At 43.3% G+C, this 15,283-nt stretch overlaps 1 protein-coding gene across 1 annotated transcript in view; it reads right to left on the bottom strand.

The window, feature by feature from the left end:
- Nucleotides 1-15,040, bottom strand: part of ANOS1 (anosmin 1) — a 140,186-nt gene extending 125,146 nt beyond the window's left edge. The window contains exon 1 of the mRNA XM_055702810.1: nt 14,686-15,040. Coding sequence (XP_055558785.1) covers nt 14,686-15,021 — 336 coding nt within the window. The 5' untranslated portion in view covers nt 15,022-15,040. The remainder of the gene's footprint in view (nt 1-14,685) is intronic.
- Between the last annotated feature and the right edge of the window lie 243 nt (nt 15,041-15,283).

Here is a 15,283-nt window from a genome sequence, read left to right as displayed (position 1 = left end):
AGAAAGTGTAAGCAGCAAAAAACAGCACAAATTATGATCCTACAGATTAAACACAGAGTCAAATTTGACTATAATTACACCTTGGTAGTTCCACAGATCAATTCATATTTATAAGTAAAGTTTCCTGTACAAAAATCCTATTTTAGAAGAATTATTGAAACGCATAGCAAAGCTCTCAAAAGTAACAACTGTCAAAACTAACTCCTTGGAACTCCAGCAACTTAAAACAGCCTTTGGTGATTTTTTCCCTTTTTCCATAGAGAACCTGGCTCAGTCAATGAAGTGCACCTCACCAGAACTGGGACTTCCTAAAAGCATTTGCAAAAGGGTTCTGGGGTCATTCAGGAATTAAAAATCTGTCCAAACTAAAATTACCTTTGAACTCAAAAATCGAACTGCCTTTCTTCAGCCTGAAGAAAAAAAACAACACAATATTGTTTACATACACTCAGAAAGCACCAGTTCAAAGAAACATGTCAGCCACACAAAAAAAAAAAAAAGCTTTCACTAAATAGTGCAGAATTTTAGGAAGAAGTCCTATTTCCCAGATGTATTTTCATTGCTACAGTTTTTCCATACATCTGCCTTCACTGCAGACAATGCAGAAAGACAGACAAGATGTAACGGGCAGAGTTTAGTTAGCCCACAACTTTATCGTCTCATCTCTAAAGCACAATCCAACAACAAATCACATTGTGCAAGTTAACATTAACACTCTTCTCTCCATTGCTCTTATCAGTTTGGCCCTGGGCCTGTCCCTTCCCAACGCAGCTCTCACTTCTGCAGACAGCCAACACACAGGACTGCCATATTAACCCAAAAAAGACTAGCAGATGCCAGTTGCATATTGGTCAGATATGTCAGGTAAGTCACGATCCCCTTCTGACCAGCTCAGTGCTGATCTCCTTCCCCAGCTCCCAGACCTGCAAACCCTGTTCATATATGTGTGCAGACCACATTTTTATTCCTATCCTATTTTAAGGAATGGCAACAGCTCCCAGAACAGCAAAGATTGCAATGACATTGTGTTGACAATGGATGAAAAACGGGCATCAAGTGAAGAAGCATATAGAAAGGTGGGTGAGGTTTTTTTTCCTTTCCACTTGAAATTTAACATGCCTGCTGACATGATCCTAGCTGGGATCCTTCAGCCCTGCAGCACTGACAGTATATTTCTGAGAGAAGAGCCAGCCTTTTAATGAAGGTTACAATAGATACAACCCATTTCTTCCAGTTTTCTTTGGAGCTTTTTCAAGTTTGTTAAGAATTGTATGCCACAAGAAACATATATCACATGGGACAATTGCTGCAGTTCAGTCTCCTAGACCACCCTTCAATCAACCCAAGACTGTGAAAGGACAGCTGAGAGGGAGAGGAAACCAACATGAAATCCTATTATTTGAGAAAGATGTAACATACTAAAACTACTTATATAGTTTGAGCTATAGGTCTATTAACTGAATCTTTCTACAGTAACAATCTTCAGTGGAAGATTTACGTCACCTCATCACATAGTCATAAAACTCTCCACAAACATAAAAGCCTTTCATGTGCCAGCTCTCTAGAATACAGTCTGATAACTAGCTAATGAAGACATGCCATAAAAAGAAAATAAACCTCTCTTCAAGGCAGAACTGAAGCATTTGTCATTAACACATCTGTTATATATACCTGTTACACAGAGCAATCATTTCCCGACAGGTCCGTCATGTTTCAGACCTTTCTGGCATCAGGTGAAAGAGTTAAAAATAAGACAGGTTAATTTGTGTTGAAGTTATTGAGAGGCTTGTAACATGAGACATGTCAAAGCTCAGCCTAAGTCCCTACCCAAGCTACAGTATTTTAAAAGCCTGCAGTAAACAATTGGATATGGATTTTTCATAGAATTCCACTGCAAGGATCACACCAGTTCTGAAGCCTAGCATTTTATTTTGTATCTTGGATCTAAATTACCAGCCACAAAAGAAAAATATAATATGTATCCTTAAACCCATAAATGTGGACAACTGATGTTAATACCAGCTGTCAACATTTTGTAACATCAGCAAGTTTTTTATATTAAAATTTTGTTTCTCTTTCCTAAATCATCTATTTTTGCACAACTGACAGGTATTTCAGTTGTTCCGCCTTTGGAAAGTCTCAGATACTGGTGGCATGCTCCAGGAATTCTATCCCAATTATAATGTTTCCTTCCATTTTACCAGCCTTCTCACCTCTGTAAAGCAATTTAAAAAGACAGTGAAGCAGGTCATGGTACTAAAAATATGTTGATAATATTCACGGGGGTTTCTTTTTCATTGGACTGAGGAGCTCTGATTTGCTTTCTCAGTGGGAAGGTCATGGATGAAAACAACTTGACTGAGGCTCGATCTATACCAGACGGTTCTCCTAGGTATGAGTAAGCATCTTAGGGGCATGAAAATTTGACATCTGCACCTATTATTAAGAGCCATGCCTGTTGATGAAACTTACAGGGATGCTTTGGAATCCCTGAGGACACCTGGATACACAGAGTAACAATCAGTAACTAGGCAATATCCCATTTTTAAAAAACTATATTTATTTACTGTCTTTAGTAGCACTCAGCTCTGGTTACATCAAAAATTGCTTCTACCTTCCCTTTCCATCTAAAAGAATCCCTTCTAAAAATATCTTAATTTAAAATCAAGGTGCTTTGCACCAGGCAAGTAACTGGCAATCCACTTTTACTTTGTCCTAATGGCCTGTATCATGTACTACTGCTCTGAATTGTAAAGGATGATGTTAAGATGCAGTAATAGAGTATTTAACAAATCCAAGTTAATTGTCTTTAGACAGAATACTGGGATTTTTTTTTTTAATCTGTAAATTCTGAACAGATGTTCCCAGTACATTCACACTGCCCTAAGTTTATTTCCATTGAGAACGCTGGATACATTGCTATCAACTGTAGAGATGTAAGACTCAGGCCAGCAACGAGCACTCCAGGAAAATCCTGTATTAAATGATTAATCATATAAATGGAAAAAATGGTTAAGTATTGGTCAGAAGGCTGAAAGATCTCCAACTAAAGGAAACAACATGCGTTTACATTACATTATCGTGTAAAGCTTTTTAGTGTTTAAAACTACCTGTGGGTCACACCATCTACTCCCAAAACAAGAGTTTCCTAAAGAATATACTGACTGCCTAAATGTTCATTCCTTTCTACAAAGTGGAAAATGGCTGAGGTTAGGTTTTAACTTGCAAGGTTAGTCCACATTGTTGCTCTTTTTTTCTACTTAAGAAAGGGAAGGTTTTGAACACTGGAGGGAGGCTTGAAATAATTATTATTTGCTGTTGCACATTTGTCACCACCATAATTACAGCTTTAGTGCTGTCCAGTGCTCAAATGTGTATGCGTGCAGTTCTATGATTAAACTAAGTCTCTTACAAGATGAGCTAATTTGCTGCATGTGCAACATGCATTCCTACTCCACTTGGTCAATGAAGATACACTGGACAGAAAATGCATTAAATTTACCAAAAACTTAGTGACCTTCACACTGTTTATTCAGCTTTTTATCTCAAAAATCCAACAAGAAGCTGCTAGCTGCAAAAATCTACATCTTCCTTCCTTATTTATTCTGAGAAGCATGTTCCATAGCTGCTACTTAGTACTATATGAACAATGACACACACCTCGTTAATTGGACGATTTTTAACTCTGCGTCAGTTTGTCTAAACACAAACGTTCCTTCCATCTACCGCAGATCCAGATTGACCAACGCTTGGCTAAGTCATGATCTCTCAGTACACAGTGGCATAGAAAGAAATCTCAAAACAGAAGAAAGCCTCAAGGTCTTCTAGTTCCAGTTCCCTTCCCAAAATTGCTAGATACAAATCAAATGTCAACATATTATACGCTTCTTGTGACTAAGAAAAATGGGGGCAGGTAATGACGCAATTCATTACTGTCTAGCTGTTGTTACACAGTAATACAATTTCATTGTTTTCAATGAAGCTATTAACATCACGTAATTGGAAGGGGGAAAAAAAAAACCCACAACACAAAAACACCCTGTTGAATTAGTTTCTATGTAGAAACACCGATTCTGAAAAAAAACCTGACAAACTCTCATACATTAGAACACATTATTAATATTTTTGTTATCACCCCTTCCCAGCATTCAACTATTTGCTGTGTCACATATCTGTTCATCCATATGCTAAATTCCAACAAAACCCAAAGCCTTCTGGCAAGTAAGTTTAAGAAATGAATTTATTGTGTCTAAGTCCAAAAATGCCCTGAGGTCTGACTAGAGCATTCCAGTAGTGCAAAGAAATCATTAACAGTTAGAAAGCTTTATCAATTAACTATAAATGATGTATAGCCTCTGATCTATGGCCTAAATCATGAGATGAGAAACCATGTTCATGTACACGAACAGCAATTACTTGTGTTATGGGGTTTTTTTAAGTTAATAGGAAGATAACTCCCCTAAAGTGTAATCCATAAAAAAGAAAACCAGAACTATGCTCGTAAAATCTTGTAAGAACGGCAAGGAAGGTTGAACTGTGTTTCCACTGGATTAAATGACTACATTATTCTCACCCAGTCTTCACCATTGCCAATTTCTGGCTTTCCAGACGGAAGACATTTGTTCTGAAGCAATCTTATTATTTCCCTCATATTATCTTATTACAGGATCCATGGCAGCTGGATTGCAATCCTCACAGGCAGAAGACAGACAAAGTCTTTGCTACCTCGGCTAGGTTTGTAGTTTGAGTTGTGACCACTTGAGAAATTACAGCGGCAACACTTCATCAAACTTCCAACTTGAAAGACAAGTTCCTTGTAGTAGATGGTGCCCAGCATACATACTGCCTGGAGAGACCACTTCACTTTCACTACTGTATGGGAATAAAACACACGTACGACTCTTCTCTCATCACATGACTAATCTCTACTATATATGTGCACTACATTACATCCAGCACTTCTGAAAACACACAGAACACATGCATAAGAAGGTTCAAAGCCTTTCCTGAAGAATTGGGATTATTATTTAATTCAGAATACATGTAAGTCAATCACAGTACTGACTCAAGAGAGCAGGCTGCCATCAACAGAACATATTTCTGGTTGAAAACTCTTCAGAGAGTAAATTCATAATGTTTGGAGCGCAGAATTCAGAAAACCAAAGTAGCCTTTTCCTCTTTTCTCACAGTCCATCAAAGCAGACAAAGTCTTTAGGAAAGACAGAAGTGAAGAACAAGCTGCCACAACAAGGACACACTCAGCCCATAAACTGCATCCAGAATCCCAAGTTACTTTTAGTAAAGAAATGAATGAAAACTAGCTGAAAAGAAGTCAGCCATAGGTCAGCATCATTACCTGGACCCCTCGACCACCCTTGGTCTAGAACAAACTTAATGTTTATTCACCAACACTGGTATAAATGACAGGACCACAAATCAGCTAGAATTTTGTGCTGAATTTTCTTGGAAGTTTTACCTGTAACTGGACTTTCCAATGAAGACAAAAGGATTTTCAAACCACATTTTTACTGAACTACAAAACAGAAAAAAAAAAAAAACTTTTTAAACCAAGTAAAACTCCATGCAGCTGAGAAAGCACAGAAATAAAAAATATTTACAAACAACTCATCCTATACCAGTTGTATCTGTTCTCTGTTTCCAGCCTTTGTTTCAATTAATTGTGTTACAGTAAAACCTGGGAACCCCTCTACTCCTTGTTAATTTCTCTTCCCAGCATTGTGTGCCTCTGCTGGAGTTCACCTATCTCCAGCTTTCTCCCTTCTGAGACTCTCCATCTCCTCTTTTGCTTCTCCTGCACTTTCTGGAGGCACGTCTTCCTCAGGAATCTCAGCTGCTTACCTGGGGAGTCATGCCTTTGCAAATCTGAGTCAATTCACTTTTATTTTAAAGGAACATAATGAACATACAGACCAAGAAAAAACAAAACATGCAGTGTCCATAAAGGGTTGGTGTTTTTTTCTGGTGAAAGATGTATGTATTTTCCTGCACTATATTTTTAAATAACTTTGATGTCATACCTCTTTAACAGTCTAAAGACACAATGGTGAAAATATGGTCCACAGAAGTCAAGGGAAATTTGATAAAAACTTTGGGCTGGGGTTGTTCCCCAAACCTGGATATATCTGATACTCTTTTCAGTGGATGGAAATGAACGTGTGGTTCTTTTTACACACAGATGAAAGGAACAGTACTCTACTTCCAAGTTTAAAGGGTCCTCTTACCTTTCAACACCCCCAGTTCTCCACCTTCATGTCCTGTGATCCCTTGGCCATTAAAAGACTATAAAAGAGATACAACTGGAGTTGGGATACCAAGTTCACAGCACTCTTCTTTGTTGACAAAGGCTGCATGGACCTAGTGTTCATACATGGACCTGATCCAGCTGAAATCAAAAGAAGGCTTTTCATGGACTTCAAAGGTTTTTGAAATATAAGGCCTTATAAGGCTCAGTTGTGGGAAGGGTCAAAAAATGAAGATTCTTGGTGTAAACTCCCAGGCAAGTGCTTTTTGGGTGCAAGGTTTAAATTTGCTAGGCACTGACTACTTAACATCAACACGAATGTGCCTTTCTTCTGTATCATATTCTTGATACTCTATCATTAATGATATTTTTGATCTTTAAAAATATGGATGCTAAATAACAGCACTTTCTTCTTCCATTTACAGAAGCTGGATATGTGCTGAAATCCAGATAATCACAGAAAGCAAAAATTCAAACAGAATAGTCAATGGAGATGTAGACCAGCTTGTGAATAATAATCTTCATTTGTAGACACACATAAAATCAGCACTCAAGTCTTAAGAAGTTTGCCCTTTGCAAAATTACAAGTGTTCGGCATCTGGGAAATCAGTCTGGTTTTCAAGCTGTCTCAGAAATGTACTGGGGTGGGTTTTTTCCTTATAGGCCACTTACTAAACCAAACACATTTAAATACAGTTCAGAGCACTAGTTAATCACAGAGATAATCCATATGCAGACAATGAATAATGTTTTAACATTTTTAATATGAACACTACCTAGTTTATAACCTTTCACTCTGTAGTAAGTGGATATATGTTTGAATGGAAAAAAAGATTTACATCTGAGAACACCCAGTGGTTTTTCTTTCAAAAGTTTTCTAATGCTTTTCAAAAGTAACTTGTCCTCCCTCTCCCCAACACATGCCTGTGACATTAGAAGTATGTGTTGCCAATATTTTCTGTACATAAAATGTCTGTCTCAAAGTATATTAGTAACATTTCTATTAGTTTTATTGCATTTGATATCAGGCACATTTAGCAAATTGACAGCAATTTTAAATTTATGAACAAGCACAAGATAACAAAGAAATTTTTTTCTAATATTTAAGCATCCACAAGCAAAACATGAGAGAAGTATCTTGGCAACTCTTCTTCAATACAATTTCTCACCATTCACTTTTATTTTCATACAGTTAATTTGATCTGTATTTACAAATTTACATTTGAGGTACTGCCAAACATTCTAATTTGGGAAAGGAATGGTCAAGGTTAAGGTCCCAAATTCGCGTAATCAAAACCACTAGAAAGCAATGACCAGGCTCTGTAACCTCTGTACTCGTATCAGCTGTGCAAGCCTTCACTGATGCCAAAGAGATTTGGGTTTGTTTATAAGAAAGTGAACATAACTCCCACTGAAATCAGGGAGGTTCATACCAGACAAGGATACAACTGCAAAGACTAACTGTGGCTCAGTTCCACAATATAGTAAATAATGCAGGTGTTTTCACTAAACAGAACCATCACAATTCAAAACAAACCTTTTGTCTTCAAAGTTTTTACATAAGATCAGGTTAGAAGGTCTGTGCACCTCTTGCTCACAACAGCAAATCTCAATAACAGCACACCAAATGTCAGATTAATTACCCAGATCGTACGCCACATGAACAATGAAAGAAGAATGATTGGGAATTTAAACAAGTTTTGAGAAAATCATAAATAATAACAAATGTGCAAACTTGTCTATGGAAAGAAATTAACAGCAGTGTGCTTTATGAGACACACGAAAGTCAGAATTATTTAACGCACGGACTATTTTTGGAAAGGAGAGGAGTACCAAAATGGTAACACAAGCAGATGGCACGCATTTCCTAAGTAGTAAGATGTAGAAAAGATTATGAACATGTCCCAAAAGATCTGAGCAAACCCAGTGCCGGGGCAGCCTATCCATGGAACTGAAACATTCTGGGAATAACACCCTACATATCTACTACATCTCATTACAAAGTACATGTATTTTCAAAAGATTTTATGAGAAGTAACTTAAAGTTTCAGAATTATTCAAGACAGTTGCAATAAAAGCTTTCTTTATGATCTCCATCTTCTCTACAGCAGAGCACAGAGGCAGATGCACCGTAGGCTTTCAGCCTGGCCTACTGCTTTCCCATCTGGAATCAATTGTAGATTTTTGCAGGTGCAGTCACTTCAGAGTTACAAGCAATCTGAAGGCAGATGTGCTGGCATTTAGACAACTAGCTGCCTGACTTGTACGTAAAATCAGGTATTTGGTATCTAGAGGTAATCACTTGCACACTATTTGTTTGCCGATATAAAATCTAAGAGCCTTTTATTATTTATTTAAAAGAATTCCTAGTTTTTATCAGAAATTCAAGTTGTCCTGACAGGCAACTGTCCATCTGTAACAGTGAAAATATTCTCCTACCACCATATAGTTATCAGGCATTCAATATAACAAACTTTGAAAGCCTTATTGTTCCCTCTTTCAGCTATTAACCATCATACAACATATAGATCTATTAGCTTAAAACAGTATTTTTCCATCCCTTGAAAAACAATTGCCTTAGCTGATCTCGCTTAGTACTAATTCCTAAGTACTAATTCTTAGTACATTCCTTTAGATTTATCTTAAATCACACTTACAAGGGCAAATATCTCAATAATTTCCCTTCATATATCACCAAACTGGCTTACCACTTGAGGGATGTCTGTGCTGTATCAAAAACTTAACTGTAACTCATCCACTATTCAAATAAGTTAGAATATGAATACAGAACTCCTATATGACCAAATCACCCGCACTGTTGCTGGCACATTTTTAAATGGTACCTATCTTAATGAGTTTAAGCAATCTCTCATACACCTATTCAAGCAGCAATCACAATTCTGGATCACACTACACGTATACATCCCAACACACCTGGACTTCCCTCTTAAGAATAAAGAAATGGATTTGCTAAAATTTAATTTACTACTGAAGACAAACAAACAAGAAAAAAATTAAAACTTCGGTGAGAGATACTGATATCTAAAAATATAGGGGGAAAATCTGATTTGATTTAGCATTAGCATTTTGTTTTGAATGCACTAACCATCATATATAGTCATATATAAATGTCTTCCAAATATATATAAATGTGCAATGTATTTGTATTTCTTACAAACGTAAAAAAATACAAATAGCAAAAATTAATTTAGAAGTGAGCACCGACACTTAGCAGGCACTACACTTCTAAAATATACTACTCCTCTATTCTGTTCTAGTCACTCCTCCACATTTGGAGTGCTAGGTCCAGCGTTGGGCTCCCCATGACACAGAGAGACAAGGACTTAGTGGAGCGAATCCAGCAAAGGGATTTCACATGAGAATAGGCTGAGAGAACTAGGATTGTATAGCCTGGAATAGAAAAGGCTCAAGGGGTTCTCATCAATGCTTGTAAATACTTGGGAGCCAGACTTTTCTCAGTGGTGCCCAGTAACAGGACAAGAGGCAATGGGTAAGACCTGAAACACAGGAACCTAAGAAAGTGTTTCCTTTTAGCCTGAGGGTGGCTGAACACTACAACAGGTTGCCAAAAGGTGCTGTCCAGCCTCAACTAGTCTGTGGCTCTGTGAGCTTGTGGCTGTGGCCTGCCTCTGTTCCTGTGACTCCATACCACAAATACAGCCAGTCAGTTTGACTGGCAGCTACTCCCAAACTCTTGCTGCCACCAGTCTGCCATCCTGTGGAATGTTCTACTACCCTCTCAGCTTTTTAACCCAGCGAATAAGATTGACACGTCCTCTACCTTAGCTAACTTGTCAAGTTTAACATATTAAGCAGGAAGACACTTGAGAGGTCTGTAACAGATGGCAACTAAGACAAAAGATCCATGAGTTCACAGGACTGAGTAAACACTGCTTGCTACCCACAACATTTTTATGCCTATGTGCTTTACACACGGCTCAGACGGCTGGCAGTAGAGGTTAAAATCCAAACCTTCACTCACCTCGAAAACAGAACACTAAAGGTCACTGCCATGCCTGCTCCCCCAAAATGGAAGAAGTTCATCCTCAACTAATACCGCAGATGGGAAAGGGTATGCCCATAGAGAGCAATGCAAGGAATTTAGTCTCACTCCACTAGAACGGGGTGGTTATACAGAAAAGCCCTAGCTAAACTAATCTGAGTATTCAAGCCTCTTTTCCAGCTAGCTATACGAGGTCCCTATTTATATCCATAAATTTTCAGGCATACAAGAACTTGTGCAGTAACTGTGACCTTATCTTCATGAAGGTTTTACCTACTGTAATAGGTTACTACAAAACTAGATTCACAAATAAGCTTTGGATACATCACGTTAGAATTCCTAACTTTCCCTTCCTGTATAGCAGCTAAAACACGGGGAAAGGAACTGCCTTAATAAGGAAACATTGAGGGAAAGAATGGAAGAACGTATCCAACGACATCACTCTTCTTTACAGGCTTAGTGTCTAAAACACCGTGCTTTCCTCCACACAGGATTCACAGTCCTGTGGAGCCAGGCACCTCACCCCCTCCTTTTATTCCATACTAGACAAGGAACAGTCCTTCCCATCTGATGAGGGCCACTTACTAACACAACAAGCATTCTCTTTCAGACAACAGCTCAATGGGTACAACACTGATTATGATACAGGACTGTCAGGTTCAAATCTACATCTTCTCCACTGCAGGCAGGCCAGTTGACTGTCATGTTCTTCACTACTGGACGAACACTCTCACCATCCTCCCCTGTTCAGGTGATTTACAGAGAATTTGGCCAGAAACAAAGCACAGCAGTAACAATTCTACTCTACTCATCAATGCAGTCACCCAGGAGCACAGACGGGTTCCAGTGAATGCTCCAGTTACTGCCTCATACATGTTACACAACAGACATTGTAAACCCCCAGTCTCAACACCCTAAATATGAGGCTAGAGAGACATGTTCTCTTTGCCCTACTCTTTATGGTCACAGGGCAATGAATGCTTCATTCACTGCTCTCCAGTGCCCCAAGTTACACAGTTGGGAAAAAAAATGTTTTCTCTCATCTGCAAAAGTCCAAAGTAAGCTAAAGCTCACGCTGCACATTGTACTCCATTCATAGATTAAAACATGATTCTCTACTGTGGATGACTATGTAATTAATATGCTGTTATATAAAAGAAGAAACCACTATGAACCACTCTGCTTACATTTTTTTGTTTGTTTGCTTTTTTTATTAAAGTACTTTGTGCCAGCATGTTCTGTATGCGATTTCCCAGCCTGTAGATAGGCCACAGATAAATATAAAATGTGCAAGTTTCACTGAGCTGTAAGATTCATGTGATGCAATAACTTACATTGATCCCAAATGTCTTCTGGTGTAACCTCTACCTAGAACTCCTCACTACTCCCAAAACTGGAAAAAAAAAAAAAAAACCAAAAAACCAGGCCATGGGAATTTTATAGCAAAAAGCAGGCATCTGTGCCTCTTCAACAGGAATTCTGAAGATCACAGACTTTTGATTTAGGTGACTAACTCTTCTTCTAGCCCCCATCAATAGGTAACATGGGGGGGATTGAATTATTTGACCTGTGCATCTTTGACCTGTGCATCAGTTCAAATAATTTCCTACTGAGAATGCACCTTTACAATAGGCTTAGAACTGCTTCCTAAATGTAAATTAACAAATAGATTTATTTTTTTATATAACAAAAAACTCTCTTGACCCTTCCACAAATAGGGCCAGTAAAGAAAAATGGGTGAAAATTCTCTGTGGGGGAAAATGTATGTCTCTTGTAAGCTTTTAGAAATTTGAAAAATATCAGTTGGCATTCAACCAAGGCAGCCAGCAGATATACAAGTAATCTCGATGTCTTGTTCACACCAACTCATTCCCTCCAAAAGGTTGTTAGCGATGTGGTTTTAGTACCATGCGCTATATGAAATGAAGTCTCTCTGAAGCATCGTGGAGGCCACCTCCCATGAAGCATCCAGCTGTTGTATTCCTGACCCCCACCACTAAAGCTGTACCTAAGGCACATCTGGGAAATGAGTGGGTCAGTCTTCTTTCAATTCCTGTCCTATTGAGGAGACACTAGAGTTCCTCCCTGCTAGGGTGGGATGAGCTAGTATTTAGTTCGCTTCAAAGGCTGAATCAGATTACAAGATAAGTGGACATCTCTGAAATGAAAAGAACTCCAGAAACTGCTACCAGTTGAGATGGGGGGGGGGGGGGGGGGGGGCGGGGGGTAGATGGAGGGAGAAGAGAGGGGGATGACAGTAGCATCGTATTCTTTAACCTTCATGGGCTACAATATGCCTTCATGGGCCATAATATGACCCAGACCTGCATGTCCTACAGTCGGCTCTGTGTTATCAGTCTCCTGCGAGAACACTGGAGGCTTGCTGTACTCTCAAACTCTCCTCCTTTCCCTCATTAAAAGACAATGGAAAGCTTAACTTTTATAAACGACAGCACTTTATCTTCAAAACATTACAGTCGTTTCATGTCTAGCAGGAGTTTAATCCCTGGTAATTTAGATAAATTACCTTGTGCTTCAGTAGGTTGGGGTTAAAACTCCGAGATTCTCAACTGATTACAAAAAAAACTGCCAGTTATCAAGTCCTAACCGAGTAATTTGCCGCTTATTTCACCCTGGCTAATTAAAATGTAATCACTATTGTTTGGCAATGTGCATTCTGTCAGCAGTTTTAGGTCGGGAAAAGAAATCTTGCCAAGAAAACACAAAAAAAGCCTTTCACTAGGAATTGGCTTGATCTAAACTGCCTCTTTAGCCACTGAAACTGTAAAACAAGTAAATTACAACCGCCTGACAACGCAATCAAAAACAGTAATCCCTCTCCAAGATAATCAACTATTTTAACGGGGACCCCCCTTCCAAGCCACCCCGCGAAGCGCAGGCCCCGCTGACAGCCAGCACTCCGCCGCCGCGGGCCCCGGGCAGCGCCGGGGCGGGCAGGGCACCCTCACCCTCGGGGCGCGTCCCCCGGCCCCGTAGCACAAATTCGGTTATGGGCACCCTACACCTTCCTGCCGCCGCTGAAACGAACACGTACAGCTTTCCTTCCACACACCGATCCCTTTTTTTTTCCTCTTTTTTTTTTTTTTAAATCGGGTTATCCTCAAATATCTCTCAAACCCGCCTTTTGCGGCAACGCCTTAGCCCTGAACGCTGCTGTACCCGAAACGCCGGCCCGAGCGGCTCCAGCTCCGAACCGGCAGCAAAGCACCGGGCGAGCAGGCGGCGCGGTCCCCGCAGGTACCCTGCGCGCCGCAGAGCCGTGCCGTCCCCGAGGGTTGAGGTGGCCGCCTCCCGCCCCTCCAGAAGGGGGCCTGGGAGGGAGAAGGGCTGGCGGTTCAGGAAGGTTTCCATCGTTCGGAAGGAGTCGACTCGGTTTAAGGCTCGCACAATGTAGAACAGGTGGGGATGGGAGAAGGGAAAGGTGCGTCTCTAACTGGAAGACGGGAAAGGACGGGCAGACACCCGCTGCTGTTCCACCCCCTCCCGCGCCGCTTCCAGCGCTCTCGCTTTCGGGGCTCACTCTCCTTTATTTCATGTTATACGCCGCAGATGTCCCCCCATTTCCTCCCCATTTTCCCACTCCCGTTAGCCAGAGATGTGCCCCTCTGCTTCAGAAAAGCGTCACCCCCACCTTCACCTTCCAGGAGGTCGGAAGCAAGTATTACACGGTCCCGACCGTCGCTCTTAAAAAAATCCGCTCAAACTTTCCCACCAGGCTGGAGAAGCGAACCACCCGCGGGCGGCGGGGCGCAACGAACGCCTCGCCCGGCCCGCAGGCAGGCGGGGCCCCGCCGGATCGCCCCAGCACCGCCCGCCGCTCGGACGGACAAGCGCACCCCCGGCCCGGTAGCACCGCGCCGCGACCGCTCCGCCCGCCCCGCGGCCGCGGACATCACCGGAGGCAGCGGCCGGGGCCGTCCCGCCGCGCCGGAGGCAGAGGCCGGGCACGCCAAGCACCTGCGAGGAGCCGGGGCAGAGCGGTGCCCCCGCCTCGCCCCGCCGGGCAGCGAGCGGCTGACAGGCGTTCGGCGGGACGCGGCGCGCCGGGAGCCCCGCGATCCGCCACCTCCTCCCGGCGACCAGCCCCGCAGGGCGCCCGGCCGGCACCCACACGCACCGGCGGGTCTCGGCGCCGCCGCGGGGCTGTGCCCACCTGTCCGTCGCCTCCAGGCGCGGGCGGCGGAACTCGCGGCGAGCCCGCCGTCCCTCGGGGAAACGGACCCCAAGTTTGCCGAGAGGCGCTGCGGCCCCGGCCGCCCCTCCCGGCCCGCTCCCCGCGGCGGCCGCGCCGGTGCCGAGGGACACCCAGCCGCCTGGCGGGCCGCGCGGCGGCAACGGGCCGGCGGCGGGGCGCCCCTGCGCGGCGCCATGCCCCTACCTGGAAATGCTTGAAGAAGGCGGAGATGCGGGTGATCTGGAGGCTCAGGCACCTGGAGGTGCATCTGGCAGTGGAGAAAGCCTCGTCCTGCCTGCGGGCGGCGGCCCCCGGCCCGGCGGGGCTGCCGCAGGCGGCCGTTACCCAGAGGAGCAGGGCGAGGGACGCGCCGGGCGCCCTCCGCACCATCGCTCTGCGGGAGAGGAGGGCAGAGGGGCGGCCGGGCGCTGCGGGGGGCGGCAGGCGCCGGGGTACCCTCCTGCTCGGCGGGCTGGTGCCGGGCTGCGCTGGGGGCAGGCACCTCCTCGCCGCAGAAACTACACAAGAAAGTTCAATCATTCAACTCTCCTCACCCCCGCCCCGGCCCACAGCCCTCCCCCGCCGGCAGCGGGCGGGCCGAGGCTGACAGCGGCCGCGCCATTGGCTGCGCCGAGCGCCAGTGGCGGGGCGGGCGGGCCGTGCGGCCGCGGGAAGGTCGGCCCGCCGGGGTAGCCGCCGGGGCCCTCGCCGCACGCCGCCACCTGTGGGGCAGCGGGGCGGGCAGCGGGCCGCCGAGCCGCTCGCCCCGTCCTCGCACCCGGGGCGGGCGCGGAGCGTGTCC

Source organism: Falco cherrug, chromosome 2, assembly GCF_023634085.1.
Source record: "Falco cherrug isolate bFalChe1 chromosome 2, bFalChe1.pri, whole genome shotgun sequence".
NCBI classification, from domain to species: domain Eukaryota; kingdom Metazoa; phylum Chordata; class Aves; order Falconiformes; family Falconidae; genus Falco; species Falco cherrug.
Note: the sequence above shows the minus strand (reverse complement) of the source record. Positions and strands in the feature narration are given on the sequence as shown.